The 25,081-nt window shown below is 52.7% G+C and overlaps 6 protein-coding genes across 6 annotated transcripts; 2 read left to right on the plus strand and 4 right to left on the minus strand.

Moving 5' to 3' along the window:
• Positions 1 to 5,024: 5,024 nt before the first annotated feature.
• Positions 5,025 to 8,982, plus strand: BO80DRAFT_450589 (protein phosphatase regulator GAC1; the record flags this gene model as incomplete). The annotated part of the gene is made up of 2 exons (XM_025721823.1): positions 5,025 to 6,930; positions 8,681 to 8,982. The coding sequence occupies 2 exons, from the start codon at positions 5,025 to 5,027 to the stop codon at positions 8,980 to 8,982; spliced, it is 2,208 nt and encodes a 735-aa protein (XP_025569348.1).
• A 581-nt stretch (positions 8,983 to 9,563) lies between these two features.
• On the plus strand, positions 9,564 to 14,959 carry BO80DRAFT_506449 (uncharacterized protein). Its single transcript, XM_025724545.1, has 5 exons — positions 9,564 to 9,947; positions 10,034 to 11,409; positions 11,471 to 11,479; positions 11,657 to 11,726; positions 11,933 to 14,959. The coding sequence occupies exons 1-5, from the start codon at positions 9,900 to 9,902 to the stop codon at positions 14,618 to 14,620; spliced, it is 4,191 nt and encodes a 1,396-aa protein (XP_025569349.1). The 5' UTR covers positions 9,564 to 9,899; the 3' UTR covers positions 14,621 to 14,959.
• A 43-nt stretch (positions 14,960 to 15,002) lies between these two features.
• Positions 15,003 to 17,089, minus strand: BO80DRAFT_469743 (annexin). Its single transcript, XM_025723036.1, has 2 exons — positions 16,690 to 17,089; positions 15,003 to 16,628 (listed from the first exon to the last, which is right to left on the minus strand). Exons 1-2 carry the CDS (start codon positions 16,706 to 16,708, stop codon positions 15,313 to 15,315), a joined length of 1,335 nt encoding a protein of 444 aa, XP_025569350.1. The 5' UTR covers positions 16,709 to 17,089; the 3' UTR covers positions 15,003 to 15,312.
• Positions 17,090 to 17,217: 128 nt separating this feature from the next.
• On the minus strand, positions 17,218 to 19,227 carry BO80DRAFT_282083 (O-acetyltransferase). The gene is made up of 3 exons (XM_025714936.1): positions 19,225 to 19,227; positions 19,024 to 19,131; positions 17,218 to 18,931 (listed from the first exon to the last, which is right to left on the minus strand). The coding sequence occupies exon 3, from the start codon at positions 18,901 to 18,903 to the stop codon at positions 17,398 to 17,400; it is 1,506 nt and encodes a 501-aa protein (XP_025569351.1). The 5' UTR covers positions 18,904 to 18,931; positions 19,024 to 19,131; positions 19,225 to 19,227; the 3' UTR covers positions 17,218 to 17,397.
• A 1,726-nt stretch (positions 19,228 to 20,953) lies between these two features.
• Positions 20,954 to 22,174, minus strand: BO80DRAFT_430250 (O-methyltransferase; the record flags this gene model as incomplete). Its single annotated transcript, XM_025720669.1, has 3 exons — positions 21,838 to 22,174; positions 21,076 to 21,783; positions 20,954 to 21,011 (listed from the first exon to the last, which is right to left on the minus strand). The coding sequence occupies exons 1-3, from the start codon at positions 21,868 to 21,870 to the stop codon at positions 20,955 to 20,957; spliced, it is 798 nt and encodes a 265-aa protein (XP_025569352.1). The 5' UTR covers positions 21,871 to 22,174.
• A 260-nt stretch (positions 22,175 to 22,434) lies between these two features.
• BO80DRAFT_488226 (aromatic amino acid ammonia-lyase) lies at positions 22,435 to 24,692 on the minus strand. Its single transcript, XM_025723567.1, has 3 exons — positions 24,506 to 24,692; positions 24,344 to 24,450; positions 22,435 to 24,283 (listed from the first exon to the last, which is right to left on the minus strand). The coding sequence occupies exons 1-3, from the start codon at positions 24,628 to 24,630 to the stop codon at positions 22,458 to 22,460; spliced, it is 2,058 nt and encodes a 685-aa protein (XP_025569353.1). The 5' UTR covers positions 24,631 to 24,692; the 3' UTR covers positions 22,435 to 22,457.
• Between the last annotated feature and the right edge of the window lie 389 nt (positions 24,693 to 25,081).

The raw sequence follows: 25,081 nt of genomic DNA on the forward strand, positions 1-25,081 counted from the left end.
ACAGTATCAGTAAACTTCCCAGACCGCCTCCACTGAGATGCATGTCAAACTTGACCCGAAGTTTAATGGCGTTGAGGATAGTAGGCTGTGCTAGCATCGGGGGGGCAGAAAAGCGGACCGCAAGCGCTGGGGCTCGAACGCGGACTGGGGTGTCGATCAAGGGCACGGAGGTGCTAATCGGCGCCGATTACCCGCTCGGGGGGCTCGACCGTCGGTGGTAGCGCCAGAGGGAGGCAGATGCTAGAGATGTCAGTGCTCCAATTCAGCGACTAGTTTCATGGGGCGTTGATAGCGCCTGGTCGGAGATGAGGAGTACGCACGTCAATTCCCTGTGAACTTTGTAGTGAGTTTCGGATAAGAAAGCCATTGTTTGTTGATGTGATTGCATTGCTGCACTGCGTTGCGTTGCTGCAGGGTGATCCCCCTTTCCCCTCCCCTGGGGCTGGTGGATTTTGATGGTCGCGCGATAGCCATCTGTTAGTCACGCAAGCAGACGAGACTCAACATCAAACAAGCAATGTAGAGAGGTGCAGGATGGCGGGTCCTGCCTGACTGCTCCTTGTCATTGCTCACAGCTCAGAGGGAGGGAAGAGGAAAGGCGAGATCATCTACTAAGAGAAGTGGTGGAGGCTACCTTAGCGTGCCGGTGCAGCTGCGGGCGAATGAGACGAGCGCTATGCGGACCTCACGCGTTCGGAACCACCAGAAGCCCGAGGGATCCATCCACGATCGTTCCCGTCCAGCCAAGGCCGGTGGCTTTCAGATATCGCCCTCAACCACACTCTCAACTCCTGCCTTCATCCAATATCCTCGCTCCGACCGACCAGATCCTCCCGATATGATTTCCGTCATGGTACCATTCATGGGACCCCCAATTAATTGCTATCCGCTGTGGCTTGCAGGTCAGTGGCGAATCCGACACGTAGCCAATTGAAGCCTGCGAAGAAATTGAGTTGAACGATGGGCGAGGAGTGGCCAGGGGGTGCCCCTGCCGTGCGGTGAGTCGAGACATGATAAGACCGGATGGACAGTGAGACAAGCGCCCGTTCCATGGTGGTCGTGCGTAGGGAGACGAGCCCATAGGCCCGTGGTAGGGACTCATTGCGGATGCCTACTACTAGTATCTGTCCATCCAGTGCACCTAGACCGGGGTCACCGCACAAGGTTTCATTTGACGGGGGCGAAAAGAAAAAAGGAGGTCTAGTCATCGATCGATCAGTTAGTACGGAGTACGGAGTAGGCCCACAACTGAACAAGGTACCTGGATCTGGTCACCGAGTGAATTCCCCCAGACGGGAGGGGGAAGAAGAATGGACAATGGCCCGTTACACAGCGCTGCGACAGCCATCTGTGGGAGAAGAATCGGATGAGAAATCGGCATGGCCCCATCTCCAAGGGGGCACGCGTTATCGTCAACTGCTAGCTATCTGGTCTGTTCTCCATGCATGTCCATCGCACCGCAGTTGGAAGGATGCCTGCGTGTGTGCTTTGCGTCCCTCCTTCCCTCCCTCCCTCCCTCCCTCCTAGACCGTACGTATGTTGGTGATTAATGTCAACCGCCCATGCGTTGCGGCAGCCAAGAAATGCGACGTCGACCAGGCCACTAAAACTCCCGACGCCGGAGCCAAGAATCGAGCACAGCACCAACTCCATCCTTTTCTTTTTCGCTCATCAATTTCCTCTGCAGGATAGCGCGACATTCGGTTGGCCAGATCAAGGCAGCGCTGCAGCGAAATTTCCAATTCTTCCGTGGTCTGTGCAGACCTTGAGCGTGACGACTGACATAGCAGCACAAGACTTTGATGAAAGTCGACCGAGTGCTTTCTGGGAAACCATGTTTCTGATGTCATACTCGAGGCTTCCTTGGAAACTGGATGTTGGCCCAACCAGCGCTAAATCCTGACTAACGGACGTCCTGACTGTATCAGACATCAGTCTATCTACTTCCGGAGTGGGTACCGCCCTCTACTAGCCGCTTCGGCCTTAGCCCCCGCGGCCCCCTCGCGAATGAACAAAGACGGCTTCAAACAGGATGTTAGAATACACAGCCTGCTTGTAGAGACTCCTGCAGCTCAGCTTGCAATTTTTCTTTTTTTAATTTCCGTTCTTTCTTTCCATCCGTGTCGCAGCCTTTGACACACACCACCCAAAAGTATATCTGTCCGAGAACGGCGAAAAGCAAAAAAGGGGACAGTCCAGAATCCCGGTCCCTAAAGTTTGAAAGGCGGAGAAGATGATGATCAATCGTCCCTCGTGCAAAGACAACCGGTGTCTCTCAATAATTGAAGGGTACATTAGATGTTGCAGCACAAGGGAGGGTGAACGTGCGCGCACTGGCGAAGCAGAAGGACCAATCTGCACCCACCTCCTAGCGTTGCGCCCTGTGTGGTGGTTGCATCAGTCAATAATCCACCGTCGTCTCAGGCGAGGTTATAATTATACTATGTAATTCTAATTTGAATGACACAAATGATCGTGAGTATCCTCAGACTACTATGTCAGACATCCGTCGCTACGATTAGTTCGGTACCCACGGCTCCCCCAACATTTCCCGCCTCTAGACCGTCACGGCCTCTTGGTTGAAAACCACTTCCGGGCCCGTTGGTTGGGCGGTGGCGACTTTTAGACTGGCGCTAAGGAGGGCCTGGAAGGCTGGAAGCAGCCTGGAGGAAAGAAAGAGAGGAGGAGGGGGGAAGTAGAAACTCTTGGGGGTGGAGACCATGGTTGCCGTACGTAAACTGTACGGTCGGAGGTACCCTTTGCTTGAAGGTCGGGGAACTGCTCTCAGTCAAGGTTCCAAACTCGGTCGGCAGAAGGCTTCAGGACCCAAATTCGCTTATCTGTCGAGATAAGTGTTTCCGTGGAACCGGGCGAGTCAACTAATCATCTTCCTGATAAGCAGCAGATCGCAGTGGGACGAAGGATGGGGAACGACATGAACGACATGAGAATGAAATGGAAATGAAAAAGGAGGTTGTCCTTTGTATGGCGACATCGAGGGAAGGGCCGGGAGGCTGCACGTATGCCTTGATCCTGGGCATTCCGAATGAGCACGTACATCATACTAAAGTAGCACATACAGCGTTACACACATACCGATAAAGACAAGGTGGACTAGAATACTCCGGACATGCAGCCTTGAAGATCACCTGCCCTCCACCTTAGCCACATGTATGTATCTCCTCTGGAGCGATGTACTTAGTTTTAGCATCATCCACTCTATCCTATGTATGTCGTTCGCCCCATCCAGGGTCGCGCGCATCATTTGAGCCATTGATGGCTCCCCTGAGGTGCAACAGCTGAAGCTAAATGGCCGGCGGAGGAGATAGGAACAGTGTCAGATCAGCGACCAATGGTGCCATCCGGGCCCAAGGTACGGGAGGGCAAGAATGCGATCGGGAGGCGAAAAAGCCGGCCAGGGTTTCAATCATACAACCCTCCATGATGGAACCTGCTACGACTCCAGCCTACAGGACCGAGATAGCCCTCCAAAGACCCACCGGGCCGGAACGCACTGACTGGTCGGCGAGGGATCGTCCCCAGTCCCAGACCGTTCGATCGCCTATTTTAAGTTGGCTAGCAGCGTCCCAGCACCCGTATTTACCGCTAATACCACCTCCGCCGCCGCCATCATCATCCTCTCATGGCCCCGTCTTGTTCCGGGTACGGCGGCAAGAGTAAGAGTAAGAGTAAGAGTAAGAGCAAGAGCAAGTAGCACTAGTCATGGTTCTTACTCGGAGCTTCGTATAGCCATCCGGCTCTAGTGTCAAGAGCTATCTGCTCCAACGGTCGTCATCACGAAACATTGTCCGTCATGACAGGAGGGGAACCTCCCCTTCTCTCCCCGGTGAAAGTTGAAAGTGAACAAGGTGAAGGGGAACAGACCTCTTCTGCCCACCCTCCGACCACTAAAATGGGTATAACCATCCTTCAGGGGAAAGAAGCGACGAATACCGTTGACCGGAGAGGGGAAATCCGACGAGTCGGCTGGGATTTGCCCCTCCCTGGCAAAGAGGTGACCACCACTGAACCACCGCGTCCCGAATTTTCCTTGCCTGCGATCCTCTCAGGTTGACGTCCGAGCTCCCTTATCAATATCATTCCTGGGACCATTCTTTTTTCGTTCCATGCTTATTTCCGTTTTGATTATTATTTTTTTTCTTTTATTTTTAATTTTGTCCTTATTTTTTCCATTTATTTTCCCTTTCCTACCGTCAAGTGCGGCTCACCCTAATATTTTCTCCACCCGGTCACTCTTCTCATATACTCCATTGCCCATCCATCCTCACCCGTTTCCTTCGGATTCACTTCTTTGTATCTACTTCCTCCTCCTTCACTGCCCTCGGATTGATTCCCTGCTCGGCTGCTCATCCTTCCGCCAGCTGCACATTGTTCTGCTCTTTCTTTTCTTGATGTTTTAATCCCTTTCACGTTCTGTTTCAACTAGATGTCGAGCCCACAAGGTAGGTCCTTTGGACTTTCTAACCCCCCTCTGCTTTGGTCGCATTTCGATTCGCCTTCCGGTTGCCTCCGTCGCTGGAGGGAATAAGAAGCCCTTCTAGCGGTGATTTGTGTCTGGGATTCTTGTCGCTCTCGTCTGTGCCACTGCCCAGGGTTTGTCTGGTAACACCGTGTTGGCTGTATCCGCCCTCCGACCCCGGCTTTGCCTCCAACGCTCCTTCTGATAGCTTGGGACATTCTGACATCAAAGTCACACCACTTTCCTCCACCTGGCGTGATCTTCTTTACTTCTTCTTGCCTACGCCTCCCCCTTCCTGTGATGATCGCTCATGTACGAGGCAACCCTGCAGTCAATTGCATTCGCCACTGTTTTATATTGCTGCCGTATACCTCCGTGCGTGGCTAACGTGGGGAACCAGAATATACCAACAGACGCCGTTTGTCAGGATCAGGAGCCTCCTGCTCATAATCTTCTTCCCTGAAACGAGCTACACTTCTGTGGAACTCCCATTCTACATATCCTGTCCACTCTTGTGTCCGCTTACACAAGCAAGCCCGGCCGGATGCCATACACTGCGCCGTTGAAGACGTCGCCTTCCGCGCAAGACATTGAACGCCCCGAACTCACCCCACAATCCTGCCCCAGCTCTCCTACCGCTGTCGTGCCTCATAATCCACGACAACACCTACCTCGTTCTTACTCTTCAACCTCCTATGTACGAAGGCACCGGAGGAGCCCGTCCAATAGCAAGGTGTTTGTCTTCCCAGGCCCGGACGGTCCTTCCAAGGTGGATCATGACATCGACCCCCATGCCAGTATTCGGAAGTCGCCACCTCCCCTAAGTGATGCTGTTATCCCTCCTGGGGCTCTCATTTCCCCTCCCGAGTCAGCGCCGAACTCTAGTGATGACGAGTTGCCATACTCACCCCAGGACGGGCTCCAGCTGGAGAAACTGGAGGCAGCTGTGAGGTCCATTGAGCAGAGGCGAGTATCCTCCCCGGAGAGAAAGTCACCGGAGCTCCAGCCGTCGTCGAGCATGACGGCCATGGCTGGTGGCCCGGTTCAACCTCCACGATTGCCCCTCTCCCGAGAAGCTCGCAAGATATCTCACTCTCGATCGGCCACAGAGACCTCAATTGACCGCAAACAAGATGAGGCCTTGACCAGCTCGCCGGAAGAGAGTGATCGAGATGACGAGCCCCTGGTACGACATCCCATGGTACGCAAGAAGTCAGGGGAGCTTGTGAGACCGGCTCTTCGTCCCCCATCGGCTCGACGCCGTCCATCGAGCATGCCTGGGACTCCGACTTACTCCAAGGCGGTTCATTTTGATGCTCAGCTGGAACATATTCGTCATTTCCTACAGCTCGACAAACCTCAAGCCGTGAGTGCAGACACATCACCTGTCGAGGATTATGGTGCAGCCGAGGAGTTCCCGTTCCGGAGGGGTCATCGGGACGAACCTTCTTTTGAATGGGAGCTTCGTCTGTCGAACTTCCCCAAAGACATCGCCGCTCGAGCTAAGCAGCGTGTCCGACTGGAGCGCTTGTACCTGTCTACTGATAAGAATACCATGATTGGGGTTGTCGGAGTCGCAAATCTGGCCTTCCACAAGCATGTTGCGGCCCGGTTTACCCTCGATCACTGGAAGACTGTTTCTGAGGTCTCGGCAGAGTACAATGACGATGCCCGCCGGAAGCATGCCCAAGATGCTTATGACCGGTTTACCTTTAATATCAGACTCGATGATCAGACAAACTTGGAAAAGAAAACCATGTTTGTCTGCATCCGCTACAACGTGGCTGGAGAGGAGTTCTGGGACAACAACAACTCACAGAACTATCAAATCAACTTCCACAAGATTTCAAAAGGGAAGCCGGAGGCCCGGTCCCCATCCTCGCCGCAGCCTCGTCCTGCCCTGCCTCGGAGCCGAAGCTTTGCTGGTTCTAACAGCCGTCCGCACTCGATGCCTCCTTCCTTCGATGCCTTGGCTGAAATGGACAAGTATATTTCGTTTGGCAGTCCCCCAGCGGGTGGCAAGGAGAAGCCCCTGGCTGGTGATGATGATGATCCGCATGACGTTGAGACAGTTGCTCCGATCCGCCGCGATAAGCAAAACCACCAGGCCTTTGGCAATCGCTACGATTTCGAAGCCTCGTTGTCTGCCGCCATGCGAACCAAACCCACTCATGATCGCACTACGCTGACAGCTCGAGCCAAGTCTAAAGCTCCGTCCCATGGGGGTCCCGTCCAGGCGCCGGAAAAGAAGATGATTCCACGGGAGGAGAACGCGCCTTTGAGCAAAAATAACCCACCAACAGGTCCTTCGGACCAGCACAAGCCCTCTACTCTTATCTCTGGCAAGCCACATCGCGAGTCCTCCATATACAAAGAGTTGGTTGACAAATACTGTTTCTTCGGGTCTGGACCAAATTTCCCAGACGATGCTGATGGTCCTGCCACAGCATGTAGAGACTACGAACGCCGCTCGAGTTCCAGTAGCAGTTCCAGTTCAGTCTCACCATGTTCATCGCCTCGCATGGCGGCCGCCCCGTCCTCCCCGAACCACACCGGATATTCTTACCTACAACCCCTACAGAATAGTTTCCTGAAGGGAACGAAGACTCCGACGATCATCCAAGGATGAGCGAAGCTGCTTATACGCTTTAGACTGAAGTCTTACGATTCTCCACGCGGACGCGTTTTACATATTTACATAGCTTTGTGTTATTCATGGCCCGGAATTGCCATTTTCCTTTACCCTCGGGGACCAGCCTTCTTTCAACGATGTTGATCATGACGTGAAATCTCGGCATCGTGGTGCAGAAATTTGATCCGACATGCTCATTAGGCGTTGCTCCTCAGCCGCCTCTACCATCGTTATCTTTACCTTGTTGATGTGCTTGCTTGAGCATAGATGGCGGATCCTTTGCGATGTATAATAAACCGCGGGGTCTTTTGTCGTGCTGGGCTGTACGTCGCTTTTTGTCCAAAAACATCAGGGAGGCTGTTTTTCCGTTGGGTGCGGCTATGATTGTGCTACAATAACGATTACGATTTTACGTCTTTTTCTGTCCTTCCCGAGTTGCGTTCTATATGATGGTATGCACTAGCGTGGTAGGTTAATCCTGAGCAGCATTTCACGGGGATCGGGGGGAGGCGAGCATTCTCGACTGGAAAAGTATTCGCATGGAAGTGGCCTAATGCATTTGCAATTTGTTGTTCATTGTCTATCTGCTAAGGATGCAGCTCTGTACGGTGCCCGGAGCATGTATTGTCTCTTACCATTGTTTTCTTGTACTTGGTTTTACATTCTGCACGTGGGTTAAACGGTGTCTATGCGCTGGGGTGGCGATGCTGGGTTTCCTGTACTTATGAGAGTTGGCGACTAGCGGGTAGGACCTGATGAGGGTATACTTACCTGATTTATGCAATCGCACGGATTAGAATGCAGTGCTTTTGTGAATACGTGCTGTGAATCCTGCATGATCCATCATCGTCTGTAGTGGTGTGGGAAGTGACAGCCGGGCCTGGCTCACGTGACTACCCGCAGCCTTGGGGCCTGAGCCGCGCAGCAGGACCGGAGGGCGCGGGCGGCGGGACGAGGGCCAACCCGCAACGCCCGAAATCACCACCTCGAAAGCGGTCGTTCATAACGCCCTTTTTGACGGCCGCGTCCCGCCAATCAGGGCTCCCCATTGCTTTTGACCCTTCCAGATCACCCTCTGAGGCTTAGTCATTCACTCCAAGGGGCAAGAAGCAAGATCACGCTCTCGCTTGCCGCCCTCCGCGAAACCTATATAAACCGCTGACTGCTCGTCCGTCCGCCACCTTTCTTTGCTTTCTCTCGACCTCTCGACTCAGCGACCGGCCCGAACGCGTTACGCCCACCACACTTCATCCACCACCAATCTTCCTTTCATCTTACTTAATCCTCTTATCTCTCTCACAATATGACTGGACGTGAGTATCTTCTGCTTTGATTTTCCTTGATGCAGTATCTCGTCATCGTTGTGGTGGGAATGAAATGAGGATGGGGATCTTGATGATGCACCCCTGATGACACGTGATCGCGTACCTGTCACCACGCGTCGTGTCGCGGGCTCATCCATCCATCCATCCATCCCATCCCATCTCATCCCACCTACACTCCGTTATACTATCTGCTCTCAACCTAGGCATCCCTTTCTTCCCTATGCTAACCCACTCATCTTACAGGCGGCAAAGGAGGCAAAGGTCTTGGCAAGGGTGGCGCCAAGCGTCACCGCAAGATCTTGCGTGACAACATCCAGGGTATCACCAAGCCTGCTATCCGCCGTCTCGCTCGTCGTGGTGGTGTCAAGCGTATCTCTGCCATGATCTACGAAGAGACCCGTGGTGTCCTCAAGTCTTTCCTCGAATCCGTCATCCGTGATGCCGTCACCTACACCGAGCACGCCAAGCGCAAGACCGTCACCTCCCTGGACGTTGTCTACGCCCTTAAGCGCCAAGGCCGCACCCTGTACGGTTTCGGTGGTTAAGCAATCTCTCTCCGCGCCACTGATCGGATCCTGCACTGCTGTTGTCGCTGGTCGTCACCGTAATCGACTTCGACATTGGATGGACAGGTTCTGTCTGATACTTGCTTTTGATTTGGTTTCACTTTGAGGGTTTCACGCTACGGTATGGGGTTTCGGATGGCTGGGTTCTTTTTCTCTTTGCGTTTTAGGATGATGACATCCGTGGGTTTGATACTCTTGCTCGTTATGGGATGGGATGGATAATTTCACATTATTGTACCTAGACGGCCTGTGGGCCTGATGGACCAAAATAAAGATCATACTTGCAAAATATACCCGACTGAACACCGGATATACTACGTAGTCACCGTCCAAACCACACAACACTATCAACTCCCATCAAGACACTGCTCCATACAAAAACCTACATTCCCCACACAGCACCAGAATCTGACAGACAATCCAACCCTTAACAATGCACAGTGGAATGCATACATCGCATGGAATGATGAATCACATGCCCCGCACAGGCCACCCACCCACCATCCATCCCTCTCATGACGTAAGGGCCTGGACCAAATAACCTCGGTCAACCACAACCACAGGCATCAGCACACCACCAGCAGCACACATCATAGGCAGCTAGCCGGGTCTGTCACTGCCCAGGAATACTTATACTTACTATACTCGAGCTCATCTCCTTGAATCCATCTCATTGGGTTGTCGGATGTATGATGGTGGCCTGATACATGGGTCCATCCGGATATAGTATGCAGGCTGCTTGTATCATGATCATGATCATCACTCCCAGCCTGGGTATTTGAATCGATTTCTTTGATTATTGTCAGTGCAGTGGTGGTTGCACATTACTCCTATCTATTAATTATCGCCTCGCTGAGATTGTGCATGAGTTTCGTGGGAACAAAGAGTGATTAACCATGCCGGAATCGGAGTCGGAATATAAGGTGTCGTATGAGTCGGAGTTGGTATGCTACGCTACGATGTCATTCTTTCATTCCTCTCTTGACTTGACAATGAGGTTGGATGTGCTAATGGATGGTATATGGCCTAGGATACCTACCAACTCTACCACCGCTATGAAGAACAACCATCCAAGCCTCCCTCGGCGGTATTAAGTGGTCCGGCTCTCCCGGCGTTGGGAAATGCCCTGGCTGGTGCGGTCGGGGCCGCGTTATCGAATGTGGCTACGTATCCGTTGAGTTTGATCGTTGCGCGGTTGCAAACCCAGAATCTGAATCGGCGGGCTAAGGGGAAGTCGGGTGATACGAGAGGTGATGAGGAAGGGGATACGGGAGAGGGAGAATATACGGGTGTGATCGATGCAGCGCGCAAGATCTACATCCAGGAAGGGATCGGGAGCTTTTATACCGGCCTTGCGCAGGATACTGTCAAGTCGGTGGCAGATTCGTTTCTGTTCTTCTTGGCGTATGAGTACTTTCGACAGCGGAGGATCAAGGCTCGGTTCGGGAGTGCGGGGAGGAGGAGAAAGCATGTCGTTTTGCCGGTGCTGGATGAGTTGGTGGTTGGGGTGTTGGCGGGGGCGTTTGCAAAGTTGTTTACCACGCCGTTGGCGAATATTGTGGCGAGGAAGCAGACGCAGGCGCGGACGGGGACCGGGAAGGGTTCTGCTAGTACGAGGGAGATTGCGGCGAGGATTAGGGCTGAGAAAGGGCTGAGGGGGTTTTGGTCAGGGTACTCGGCTTCATTGATTTTGACGCTGAATCCGTCGATTACGTTCTTCTTGAACGCCGTGTTGAAGTATGCGGTGTTGCCGAGGAATCAGCGACAGAGGCCGTCTGTAATGGCGACGTTCTTGTTGGCTGCGGTTAGCAAGTCGGTGGCGTCGTCGGTGACATATCCGATTTCGATGGCGAAGACGAGAGCGCAAGTTGCTGGGAGTCAGACTTCAACGGCGAATGGGGAGAAGAAGCAGGAGGATGAGGGGATTTCGTTGACACCGGCGATTATAAGCCATGTGGTGGCGATTGCGCGCACCGAGGGCGTTGGTGCGCTTTATGCTGGGCTGCCGGGCGAGGTTCTCAAAGGGTTCTTCTCCCATGGCTTCACGATCTTGGCCAAGGACGCGGTGTATTCGGCGATCGTGCAGAGCTATTATCTCCTGCTGGTGGCGCTTCGAAGATACCCGACGCCGGAGGAGCTGCTTCGGCGCGCCCGCGAACAAGCAGAGGAGTATGCAGACGCTGCCCGCGAGGGTGCTCGTGATCTAGCGGAGAGAACCCGGAGCGGCACCGAGGAGATTCTGAGTCACCAGGCTGGCGGTGTGACGGTGGATATGACTTCAAGTGATACTAGTTCGGGCGCAGCAGACCTGGCGGGGTCGAATGAGACAGCGGAGATGGTGGGAGATTATGTCGAGGATGAGGGAAATGCGAAGGATTTATATCATTGGTTCTGGGAGAAGGAGAAGTATGGCAAGGATTGAGGGTCAGGCAGTTGCCGGGAAGTGTTTCTGTCTGTGTCTGTGTAGTTATAGCGAGTGAGTGCCTGTCTTTCACTGTAGGAAATGAAGATGACGATGAGTGGATCCGAGCCGCGATCGACCCGTGGGACGCCCGCCCGATTGATTCGTTCTCCAACCACCGCCTGTTTACGCCTTCTACTTCTACTTCTTCGCTGCCTCTTGTGCTTCAGCTCGTCTCTCCATCCCAGCCAGCGTCCTCATGTCGACCGAACCCCATCCAAGTCCCGGTCTCGGGGACCTGGAAAAGGAACTCACCTGCTCGGTAAGTGACCAAAATCCAAAGTGAGGCTTAAGTGTGGGGGATTGGCGGAATGCGGTCTGCGTCTCCCCGCCAGATTCTCACCGTCCCTTACTGGATCGACTAGTCCAATCTTCGTGGATTCTCGAATCTCCAGCACACTGGATGGAGAATGCACTAGTCGCATGAACCTTTCCTGCGTGGAATGGATGCATACTAACGCTCCCCAGATCTGCACAGACCTGCTTTACCAACCGCTTACCCTCCTCGACTGTCTTCACACCTTCTGCGGCTCCTGTCTGAAAGAATGGTTCTCTGCACAAGCCTCTCGCTCCCGATCGTCTGTCCGCTTCACCTGTCCCTCCTGTCGAGCGGTCGTCCGCGAAACCCGCCCCAATGCTACCGTCACCACATTGCTAGATATGGTTCTAGCGGCCAGTCCCGACCGAGATAGATCGGCGGAGGAAAAGGAGGAGATCGCGCAAAGATACAAGCATGGTGATTCGGTGTTTCCTACACTGCCGTCGTCGGAACGGAGCGCTGCGGCGTCGGATGAGGAAGATCGGCGGTTGCTGGAAGAGGTTCGGGAACTCAGTTTGCAGGACAGTCGGGCCCGGACGAGAGCTACCGGTCATCGGTCCAGGCAGTCATCTCGGGCTCGTCACACTGACGGGGCAGATACCGATGGGTCACGACGACGGCGAGACGAGGAACGTGCGGCCCGGCGCAGACCAGCGGATAATGCTTCTGAGCGCACCAGACGCATAGAGCACCAGTCTAGTCTACGGTCGTTGTTGAGTTTGTCAGATACGGAGGCTATACAAGAGGAAATTCTGCGGCAAATTCTCGAGGAAGGGCTGTTGGATGATATTGATATGGAAAACCTGGGTCCGGCGCAGGAGGAAGAGCTTAGTGAACGCATCGCTGATGCTTATCGGCGGAGGCATAGGTTGCGGGCACGTTCGCAGCAGCGGTCGGAGAGAGATGAGACCCGACAGGCTTCATCGCGGACTCGTGCTCGGTCGCAGTCAGTGCAGAGACCTCAGGAGAGTTCTACACAAAACGACTCGGGCCGAAATCCTCCTGTGTCGAGACCATATCTGCTTGATCCGCTGGTGTCGCGCAACGGGGCACCCGGTCATCAGAGGCGATTGTCGGACCAGGGTAGCAGCCAACGGCGAACGTCACCTGTACCTGCAAACCCGGCGTCTTCGTCAGAGATCTCATTGAGACCTGCAGCCCGGTCGTCCAGTGATGTGGTCGCTGAGCGTCCTCGAAACTCGCAAGCTGCACGGGTCAGGAACGATTCGTCTGCGCCACGGTCCCGACGCGCTACAGCATCTGAGCAGAATGTTCCGAACATCTGGGTGGAGGGCACTAGGGAGCGTGCAATTCGACGCCCAGGAAGATTATCGATCGATTCTCCGCGAGTGGTGGCATCGCCCGAGCAGAGTACACGCACTGGTTCCTGGCCAGCAAGTTCTGGGGTGACTGCACCTGCAATCAGTTCTCTGGTAGCCGAGGTCGGCCCAGGCAGATCAGAGGCACGCTCCCGACCATCTTCGTCTCGATCCAATGCACCTCGATCGACCACTTACAAGGAACCATCCATATCATGCGACCGATGTGGGAAGGCCAACATTCAATACGATGTACACAAGAAATGCCGAACATGCAATGGCGGCGAATATCACCTCTGCGCTAGATGCTATCACCTCGGTCGCGGGTGTTTGAACTGGACAGGCTTCGGAGCATCCGCAGAAGCGAGCTTTGAACGAATCCTCGCTTCCTCAAGCGGCCATCCCCAGCCGTCTAGTTCACAACAACACATCCTCTTGTCCTGCCAGTACCGCCGTGCCCCAGACTCGGCTTACCGCTCTGATCGAGACGGACGAGTCCTCACCACCGACGACCCTACCAACAGATTGATCACCGGTTTCTTCTGCGACAGCTGCCAGTCCCCGGCAAATGACTGCTACTGGAAGTGCCATCAATGCAACGAAGGCGATTGGGGGTTCTGCAACCGCTGCGTTAATCAAGGCCGGTGCTGCACGCACGCCCTTCTTCCCATCTGCCGCATGGTGCGCAGCCCGCACTCCTCTCCATCTCCAACCTCCACCGACAACAATTCTCCCTCCCGCTCCCCGGAAACTTACAAAATCCTCTCCATCGCTACGAACTGTGACATCTGTGCCCATCCGATCCCAGACTCTACCCCTCGCTTCCACTGTCTCCAATGCAATGATGGTGACTACGATATTTGCACCAACTGCTACTTCCGTCTCGTGGCGATTGGCAAGATTCGCAAAGAAAACGGCCACAACGGCTGGCGCCGCTGCCTCAAGGGTCACCGCATGACCGTCGTTGGATTCGAAGAACATGAAGAGGGCCAACGACGAGTCGTCGTCCGCGATCTTGTTGGTGGCCGCGCCCTCAACGACGACCACCTGCAGCCCTCCCCCGCAGCCACCCCAGTCACCGCGCACTTTTCTTCGAACCACAACATCGCCTCTCCTGAAGTCGGATCCGGCGACTGGAGCTGGAAAGAGGGCTCTGAGCGACGGAAAAAGGCCTCGCGGATGCGACCCTGGACGATGAACGACCGTGACCGGGCTTCCGAACCAAGCACACCCATTGCCAGCCCTTCACCCTTTTCTCTATCCACCCCGGCACTGTCATCACAAAATCCATCGTCTACCACCCGTCGATATCCACCCGACGGCGGCGTCGGACTAATTGTCCACGCCCTATGGTCCTGGTACCCCGAAGACGGAGTCCAAGACGAACTGATGTTCCCGCGCGGCGCAGAGATCACCGAGGCCGAAAACATCAACGACGATTGGTACTGGGGCTGCTACGCCGGACTGACGGGGCTGTTCCCGGGCGCGCATGTATATGTAGCCGGCGAGGTGGCCTAGCCAGCCTGGACTGGATCTGATGTTGATTTTGTGTTGATTTCCACTGTTTGTTGATGACTGACTATTGATGATGAAGGTTCATGACGTGCATGATTTATGTAGCATATGTGGCAATATGATGATGAATGAATGAAGGAATGAGCTATGCATGTTTCACGTATTTTATGTTGATTCCTTTTCTGTTCGCCGTTTCTGTTCTCTGTTCTCTGTTCCTTTTGTTAGTACTCCCACGGTTCGTTACCCTCCCTATCATCCGTTATTCTTCTTCCAAGACAACGCCCCATGTCTTTCAATTCATACCATATCAGATCATACCATACCATACACGAATACTACATGAGCCACCAGGACCGTAACTACCAGCCTAAGATGTAGATAAGATAGGAAAGTTGTCAAAGAATCTGATTAATCCTCGAGTAGTTACTGTGACTGACTAACAACCTAATTCGTAGCAAACGAAAGACAACTAGTCTGCATTAAGAATAGAGCACACTCCCAAGATAGAGATACTAAAGGTAGAAAGCAAACTAACCGCCATCCTAATCTATCGTGCGTGGCCCATGTTGTACATTCCGTGCACCGTACACCGTTACCGTTAGCGTATCCAGTCGTAAGTCGTGGTCGTTCCCTTCATGAAGCGTAGCGAATAAAGACGATAAGGAATTGATGACGAGAAGAAGAGAGGGGTCGGACTACTGCAACAAAGCCACCATGAGTCGCTGATAATCCCCACTCGTCTCGCCCTTCACCCTCTCGATGAGATCCTTCTGGTAGCGATGACGATACGCCCGTTTCACCTGGTCCATGTGGTTCGGGTTCCAATGGAGACGGACGACTCGGGTGGTGAGTTTCTCGTCCTTGGTGCCCATGCCTTTCATGCATTCTTCGAGTTGTTCGGCGTCGTACATGGCGGGGTCGAGGGCGACGCCGAGCATGTGGAGGAGGGCGTCTTTCATGTGGCCCGAGAATTCCTTTTCGATGTGTTTGGTGAGGTGGATGTTGTATCGGTGTTGGAAGGCTTGGTTGATGGCGCGGAGTTCGTGGTCGGAGGCCCGGGCGAAGATGCCGCAGACTTCTTCGACGTTGTTGACGATGCGGGCGGCGGTGGCGCTGTGGAGGGATTTGGCTTCCGCTTCGATGAGTTGGGGGTCTAGGGGGGCGGATTCTTCGTGGCGGGTGGCGCGGAGGATCATGGAGAAGAGGCTCATGGTTTTGAAGGAGAGGTCGTCTTCGACGTCTTTGGGGAGGGAGCGTTTGTAGGTTTGTTGGTAGGTGGTTTTGATGATGTCGAGATCGGCGTTGGAGCGGGAGAGGAGGATGTCGTTGAGGAGCCATTCCTTGGTGCCGATGCCGTCGACGGCCTCGCGGACGCAGGCCACGTCGTATTGTAAGGGGCCGTCGATGATGGCGAGGAGGCCTCGACGGAAGTAGCCGCTGGTTTCGGATTTGACGTCCTTGTAGAGGTCGCGGCGGATGTGGTGGGTGTAGGTGGATCGCACGGCGGCCATCTCGAGGGGGCTCAGTTTGGCAAGGACCTGGATGAGGGCTTTCTCGTCTGTCCCGAACCCTTTCATTGCGCGACGGAGCTGGTCGGCTTGGGGTCGGAAGTCCCCGTTGGCTTGTTGGCCCCGGACGTAGCCCATGGAGGGCACGGATGCGGGCGGGGGGGCCTGGAATTGGGGCTGCGGGGGAAATGGAGGAGCAGGTGTGCCAAAGGAGTCTGGGGAATAAGGGAAGCCTTGTGGGGGGCCATGAGGGGAGGTTGGGGGAGGCGGTCCTTGCGGATAGCCTTGTGGAGGCCTTTGGTAGAACCCTTGTTGTGCGGGAGGGGTGCCTTGCGGGGGGTACGGGGGCTGATGTTGATTCGGAGCGCCATAGGGAGGATATCCGGGCTGGTTTGGAGGATTGTGAGAGGGCATGTAGTGTTGCTGTGGGTAAGGAAGGGGTTGTGGATTGGGCTGTTGATTGTAGCCCTGCGGGGGGCCCTGGGGCGGAGGATATGGAGGACCTGAAGCCGTTGGCAGTCAGCATGATGCAGGAATGCGGAGACATAGCGGGGCATTGCATACGGTTCTGATAGTGATACATGGTGTCTTAGAGCCACTGGGGTATCTTCTCCTAAGGATGGGGAAAGAATTGACCTAGGAGGAGGAGAGAGGGTATTTATTCCGCGCCGAGGCGGAGCGAAGAGTCATGATGAGCACCGCCGCCGACGGGATCCTCATGGATCGTCCAGGGCCCGTTTCCGGAACGGGTGTAGTACATCACGTGATGCTTGGTGAAGAAGGGCTTCGTCCGATGCAATGATTATGCAGTTTGCCCCACGGTTATGCACTGGATAGGTCCAGTGGGTAAGACCTGTCACTCGGAGTTTTGAGGTCTTGGTATCCCCGGTTCACAAGGTTCTTTCCTCTTCATCCTCTTATAAGCCCTTGGATCATAAGAGTGCTTGCGTAGGAGACATGGAACCTTGTCTTCAGAGTAATCTTCGTCAAAAAGATGATGCAACGCTACGATCACCAGGCAATCATGTTTCCTGATCGAGCCCGATGAGCCACGCTCCACCCCCGGTTCGCAGGCACGTGCCGTGGCGCAGGACAAGGCTGAAGCCAGTGGGTCCGGCATGTGGACTCATGGCTGACGTCACTGGTCTGCCCTGCACTAGCTCGCTGTAACTACACTGCATGGGTGCAGACTCACTGCATGCACACCACCTGTCAGTCTCCTACGACTTCAGATGTTTGCCGTCCAATAGCAGAAAGGCCGTCGTTGAAATATCATACTCCTCCAAGAGCTGCCATCGGTAGCCGTACATGATCAGACTCCTTGTCATGACCAGGAGCGCTGCTATATTCACTCAGCGCCCACCGGAACAGTCCGTTCTCCATCAACGCCTGCTGATGGCTTGGGTTGATGCTAAGTTGCATGTCCCAATCCCCTCCTCCCGGTGCCGCAGGCAGTAGAAGGCAGAAGTCATCGAGCAATGCGAAATACAATCGGAAATCGGTGATCTTCCCCAAGCTTGGCCCAAAGTCTAGGTCATAGACCTTCAAGTGTCTGATGCTGGAATAGGAGACATCCCCTCCCTTGATGTTCATCTGACTCCAGTCGCGTTGCTGTTGCATGTAGGCGAGCAGGCTGCGGACGTACTGGTCATCGACACCCAATAATTTCTGGCGCATGTTCGCAGCGAGGTTGGTGATTCGCACTAGCTCGTCTTTATCAATGCCGAGATCTCTCGCGGCGATGCTCGCTTTCTGCTCGTCTACTAGATTGACCATCGAAGACTGAGCCACAAGCACCATGGTGAGCAGAACCCCAATGTAGTGGTCGGGCCATGGGGGATCCATCCGTGAACGGACATTCGCGACAAATGCGACGGTAAAGTCCTCATCGTCCCTCAGTTTGGCGCCCTGACTCTGCCGTAGGCAGATGGTGAGTAGGGCAGTGAGCACATCGTTACAGGATAGAAAATGCGGGGACTCTTTGCTCGACGCGTCGTCTGTCTGTGATAAGATGGAAGTACAGACGTCTTTCAACATCTTGGCCTTTTGGCTGGTAAACTTGAATCGAAAAGTGTTCAAGACGGATGCCATCGAGGTAATAGCCGTAGGCCACGTATCCGGTGCTAGACAATGGAAGGTCCCCTCCTTGCTGTAAGTTTCCGAAAAGTTTTTCAGCGGCTGCTTTCCAGCAATACTGGGCGAGGATAATTGACAGCGTAGTTGCAATTCAAGCCGATGGAGAGACAGTGGGTCATAATCATTCCGACAGCATCGAGACAGGATCTCGAGAACTTCTCCGATGCCCGTGCCATCTGCGGCCATGTGGTTGAAACTGAGCCCAAGAATAACCCCGTCAATCATGACATTTGCCACAAATCGGATGATGGGCTGGCTTTCTTTGGGGTTCATCACTGTCGGCAATGGGGCATATCGTTTGGAGAACTGTAGATCCTCGACTGCGGTACATGATGCAGTGTCCGTCATCACACGAACGGACTCGTTCAGGTGATACCTGATCCGAAGCATAGGTATGAACTGTGAGGCAGCCGACGGAGGTTGGATACAGTGGACATTGTCATGATTCTCATCGGAGCAAGGTGCCACGTCTTTTGCCAGAAATGGGATACGGCTGACCAAAGTGGTGAGACCTTTCTGGATAGACTCAACGCCTGCCTGTGGATTGTCTAAGAAGAAGGAGAGATAAAACGTGAAATACACCTTGGGGACAGTGTGGTCCACTGGTGAGAGGATCTGGGATGTTGAGTCAGGGAACGTCATCTTGCAGGCACCTTATCTGATGTCTTGAGTCAATGGAAGGATTAGCTTGCTTCAGGCTGGATCGGTGCGCCTCTGAATAAATAGTTTCTGAATCAGGGGGATACTGTCAATGGTGGACATACTCAGGTCCAAGCCACCCCATGACACAATCGAAATGTTGTGATCAGAACCAATCATCTCTCATTTGGGCCCAATGCACTGACTACCACGGATGTTCCCGATCGCCGTCTGTAAATCTCTCATCAGTCTCAGATGTTCACATAGGTAGCAAATATCCATCAAGAGACCTTTCCGACGTTCCTTGGCATTGGGAGACCATACATTCAGCATGCCGAGAGCAATTACCTACTTAGGGTTTCGTTGGGTGCGTCTGCTACCTAGTTCTGATCACACGTCGAAAGCAGCTTACTGCTGAATAATATGCCTTCTCCTCATCATCGATCCTTGGAGCTTGGATCTACCCTCTAAATCAGGTCCGCCCGACGAGGGAGGGTTGAGTCTCTCAATCCTGATTCTGTGGGCAGGATCCATGGAACACTCAGTTTCTGTCTCGAGAACCATGATGACCCTATGTGATGTTGGGATAGCACTAATAAACCGGTTCTAGTCATAGACATACCACATGTCAGTACCACAGAGAGGAATGCTTTAACTTGAGCAGGTCAAACGAGGACAGTTTTTCCCATACAAGATTAGTTGAAGAAGCTTGGTACTTGTAGCTGTACTTATGGTTCTAATCCTGAACCAAAGCACCCTGCGTACTCTGGCCGCAGAGCTCGCCAGTTTATTACTAGATTCTGGTTGTCCCAGCTTGGAGAATGTCAGGATGCTCATATAGATCTTTTGTAAGCCACCCCCTGGGGTGATAACCGGTTCCATGGGCTAATTCGTATGCGTGGCTTGATTATCCAGGGAATATCCGCTTACTGCTGCACATATCAGCTGACACGAGTTTTTATCCGGACGCCACTCGATGTCGTCCTTCAGTCCGAACCTTAAGCTCAGCCATGCACATGGAAACGGATAGGTCTCGAAGTTGTGGCTACCAATCATATGTATGCGCATTTTAGATACGATAGCACCGCGTCGTCGGGCTTTTCAACCCAGGTCTCTGTATGTGTTAGCTGGGTTGTTAAAAAAACTCATCAGACCGCTACCACATAGTATGCATCTCACATCCAGACTTACTAGGTCACCTAGTGAGACATGATCAATGTAGAACCCGCCGGGTGCGGGGTTTGACGTCAAACCGTTATTCATGGCGATCAGCAGACGGAGTGACCGAAAGCCAAAGAATAAGGTGCTCATCGTGACATAATGCTATGTAGGGTTGGTAAGCTTTTGCCAGCAGGCTAAACTGGATCGTTGAGCTGTTCAATGGTGGACAGTTTGGTTAAACATCCGGAACTAGAATAGTTTCGTGACTGAATGGAACTGGTCAGTGCAATCCGGTTGAGCCACTGTGTGTATACTCCGAAATTGTGAAGAGTTGTAGGAAACCTACACTGAGAGATCAAGTCGACATGCATGTGAGAAAGCTTGGGAGTCGGCGGGAGGAATGGATTCCTGTGCACAAAAGACAGTCAGCTTTATCCGTGGGTATCTCTATTGGATGTAGTAGGTCTTCAATCCAAGTTTGACCATGACTAGACGAAAAGAATATACCTTGTGTTGCCTCGGCCCAAGACAACTCCATGATCTGCGGCTCTCATGTTGACTGCATTTGAGAGATTCTCTCTAGATGACGAGACGCGGAACGGTGGCCTCAGGCTTGTAGATGTCAGCTGATACATCGCTGGCCTGGGGCAGTTTAAGCTCAGCAAGATAACTACGTGTGATTGCTTCCGTTTGGTGACTCTATGTTTGTGTTTTTTTCTATATAGACGAAACCCGGGCTAGTAAGCCCATGATATGCACTAGACCCTGGGTGATACCAAAGACAGGCAAATTGTAAGGTAAAGTCATAACGCAATCTTCTCTACATCACTTTGTTCATGCAACTCAACACTATCACAAGCATGTGCTTCTGCAAAACACAACAGTAATCCTCGTCAACTTCTGCTCATCGGAGAATCAACTCCCATACAATACGATACCTCCACAGCATCCTATACGCATCGACGAATCAATCGCGTTTCCACACAGCATCGTCCGGGGTAGGCTGAGACTCACCGGCACTCCTGTAACCTCCAAGCCATGCACCGTGAGAGTATCATAGATGAGACATGGATCTCCAATAGAGTAGTCCCCCAACCGGTCACCTTCAAAGCTGGGTCTCCGGGCATACTCAGCCTTCTTTTCTGCGGAAAGCCGAACATATTCTAGATACGCTGGGTTTCCAGGAGAGATCACATTATCCGCCAATACAGTCGTCCCTGGAGCTACCAGTCTCAACTCTTCACACAACTTCAAGTCATTTACGTACTGAACCTTGAAGTGGTCGAGGAAGATCATGTCAAGCCCTCCATGGGGGTAAGTCTCCTTGAGTGCACGCAATGACTCCCGACACGGCCCAACCATAATTTCCACAGTATCTTCCAGGCCGGCTAACCTGATCAGAATGTCCGAAATTGCCGCAAAGACGGGATTCAATTCTAGGCTGATGTATTTTTCGCCACCGGCTCGCTTAAGCGCATCACCGAAGAGGATGGCAGAGTAGCCGACATATCCTCCCAGTTCGACCATGATTCGGGGGTTGCGGTCTTTGATCATCTTCACAACGATAGCCCCCTTACTTTGGCCAACGTTCATGAGAAAATCTCTTTCCCGGCCAAATTCGTCGATCGCAGCGAGAATCTTTTCTGGGTCGCCATGCATCTCGTTGTAGGAGGGGTGAGATTGAATGTATTCGAGAAGGGCTTGTTCGCGGCCGTCATTGTGCTGGTTGCGTTAGTCGTGCTGGGAAGAATGTATTGGGCAAGCTTTTTTCCTTACAAAGATTCTTTCTTCTGGCTTGTAGAACGACATTGTTCACAAGAAAAGTCTATTACTAAACGAAACAAGTCAGTCCACGAGACCTTTTGGGGTAGTGGTAGATGGCAAAGCAGTCGAGTATCGCCGTTTCGTGCAGATCGGGTGGATTCGAAATTAATAAGTTTGGCTCTCGGCGTATCAGATATACCCTCCCTCTCCGTCAACCTAGAAGGCCGAGGCCTGACTTGTTTTTGCTTATGATCAATAAGTCCCTAGGTGGTAGCAGCTGACTGGTTCAGTCACCCTGAAAAATACGGAAGTTGGTTGCATCAGATTCGCAACAATCGGTTCACTCTCTTATTGGTCCGCGCATGGCTGGTACTGACAGAAGTCATGATGGATCCCGGGATCGATTAGGTCCATATCTTGTATTGTCTGGTAGTGATGGCTTAAGACGCCATTTTTGTGCAACAGTGATCGAATTCATAGTTTCCAAGTATTGCTCTGCGCGTACGCATACTTACCTGAAGAGGGAGGATACAGCAGAGACACAGCCTATGCACTCGTGCAGCTTGATCGATTGGTCCAGTTGGTAAGCCCTTGGGAGATAGGCCACGGCCGCCAAGAACCAATGAAGAACACTAGTGAGGCCCTAACATAGCCTTAACTGGCTTCATAAGGTCACCATTTCTGACTGCGACGTAAATGCGGGTAACGTGAGATCCGACGGTTTTCTTCGATTCGCCGGTATCACTGTCACCGGCAATGGTTGGATGATCGCTGACTCCCCGATGAAATGGCACTGCAAGGTCGTGTCGCACAAATACATACGTGGATCTGGTCACGGCTCCGAGGTAGGAGGGGGTGGAAGGTTTTGCCGTGAAATCAGCTCGGGTATGGGTGTAGAGATCGCAGAGCAAGAGCAAGAGCTTTTCTTTCCACTGCTTGGTCGAGCTGCAGAATGAGGACGAAGGAACCGCTGTTGCCACCATTTTTTTACCCATGAGGTAAGCAAACGACTGTGCAGCTACCTTCTCACAGCGGTTGCTGGGATCGAGCTGGGCTGTATCTATCCAGGTCGATGCGATCTGCGACCATACGTTCTCAAAATGCGAATCACCCAGCTCGTTATCAGTAGTGAAGGTCTTGCCATAGAGTTCTCTCGACTTTGCTTTGGCGGTAGCGAGAAATTCCAGGTTGAGAACACGGAGATCTAGTGCTTGGCAAAGAACGTACAAATGTGCAGCACACATCATCGACAAAAGCTGCACCGATTGGCCTGTACACCGGGCCGAGACGAGCGCCAAAGAATTAACTGACTGGTTACCCATCTCGGCAGTCTGAATGTGACTAGCAACCGAATTGGCGAGGTAGGCCAACTCGGAGTAATATGCCGTCATATGAATGTCTAACCCTTTGACTGTGAAGGAGACACTGGGGTCATCTGCACATAGGTTCGGTGGCAGTCCTCCACTCAGGCAAGGATTGGTGAGCTCGTTACATTGTCCAAGTAGGATCTTTCCCAACATAACCAGCACACCGCGGACTTTCTCCATGGCAGAAGTTACCGAAACTGCCTGGAAGTTGCCTCCATGGTGAAAGCGATCTCTTGACACGTCGATAAGTGGATTATCCGTGGCTGAATTCAGTTCAATCTCAATTTGCCGGTCCGCATTTAGAAGATCCTCAAGCTGGGGCCCAATCCACTGGGGTGCAGTGCGCAAAGCATATCGGTCCTGTGCCAACCCCAGCTTATTCACATCTGTCTCTGGAGAAAGATGAGATCCTCGAAGACATGAGCGGATATTTCTTGCCACCTCTTTTTGGCCTGGGTGTGGCCGGCATTCTGAGATGAACTCATGATAGTTGTCGACAGTGCCTACTAGGGCTTCTGTTGCCATGGCTGTACAAACTTGCGAGAGAATGGCCAGATTATGACTGTCATAAAGCACTAATGACGCTGCAGCAGCGCTAACAGCAGTACCGTTCATAATGCCCAGACCTTCTTTGGCATTTAGTGACAAGGGACTGATGTTCGCTTGCTGCAGAGCTGCCTCCGCGGTCATAAGTCGTCCTTTGCCATTTTCTCTCACCTGCACGTAGATATCCGGATTTCCTTCGATTAACCCCCCGATGTAAGACAGGGGCGTGAGATCCCCAGATGCAGATATACTCCCGCGCAGAGGTATCACTGGCGTGATCTCCTCATTCAGCACATGGAGCAGAAAGTCAATGATTTCAATCCTGACCCCCGAATGTCCGCGGAGAAGTGAGTTGCAGCGTAAAAGAATAGTACCACGGACAGTCTCCTGGGAGAGGCTGTGCCTATCCTCTTCCACAGCTCCTGACCCGGCAGAGGCTGGATCGGGCAGGATCCCGCATTGATGGTGTTGCAAGAATGAATGTTGAAGGAGCCTCAGTTGCTCCGTCCGAGTATCCGAATTGCCTCCACATCCGGTATTGACACCTATTTCCACTTCAGCCCGCGCACACTCCTGGATCTATTATCTGATGTTATGATGCGTACCGTAAACCTGCTCATTTCTTTCAAGAAGACGCGTCAAAGTTCTCATGCCCTCTTCTAAGCGCTGTGCTAGTTGTTCTGGGTCGAGCACTGACACCTTTGTAGATGATCTGATCAAAGTTGGGACAAATCACCTTCGATTTTAGTCGTTCAGACAACACTCACCTTGACACAGCTACAACTGCTCCTAAGCCCAGCGAGTCACCATCTAGACGCACATGGCTATTTGGCTCGGCAAGCCTTTCCAGAAAATTCCAGGTTTTCTGTAGATGACCCAAATGGGAAGACATTCTCGATCTAGATCAAGGCAAGCTCACTCTAATAACTCTGATTTGCGTTTCGAAGAGTGGGGATTGACGTTGTACCAAGAATTCCTGTCTGGCCACCCAAGGGCTGGAAAAAGCCTAACTTATATATTGTGGTGAATAAGTGATAGTTTCCACTCACGCGTGTCTGGCGCTGGAGAAAGGCATATGTGGTGTTGGTACTCGTGGGCTGATGTCTAGAGATATGTAGTTCTAGGCTCCGTCGGATGCTCAGAGTTTTTACGTCGCCATCAAAAACAGGGTAGTGTAGACTGAACAAGGAAGGACCCCAAGAAAACCCTGTAATCTCAGCTTTAGCGTAGGATCGACATTGGCCAGTGGCGTACTCACCTTTGATTACATATAGCAGTCCACATTACGGTGTAACACAATCATATGGCCAGAAACCAATGACCAATTTTGACAACATCTCATC

Source organism: Aspergillus ibericus (genome assembly GCF_003184845.1).
Source record: "Aspergillus ibericus CBS 121593 unplaced genomic scaffold BO80scaffold_89, whole genome shotgun sequence".
NCBI lineage: Eukaryota > Fungi > Ascomycota > Eurotiomycetes > Eurotiales > Aspergillaceae > Aspergillus > Aspergillus ibericus.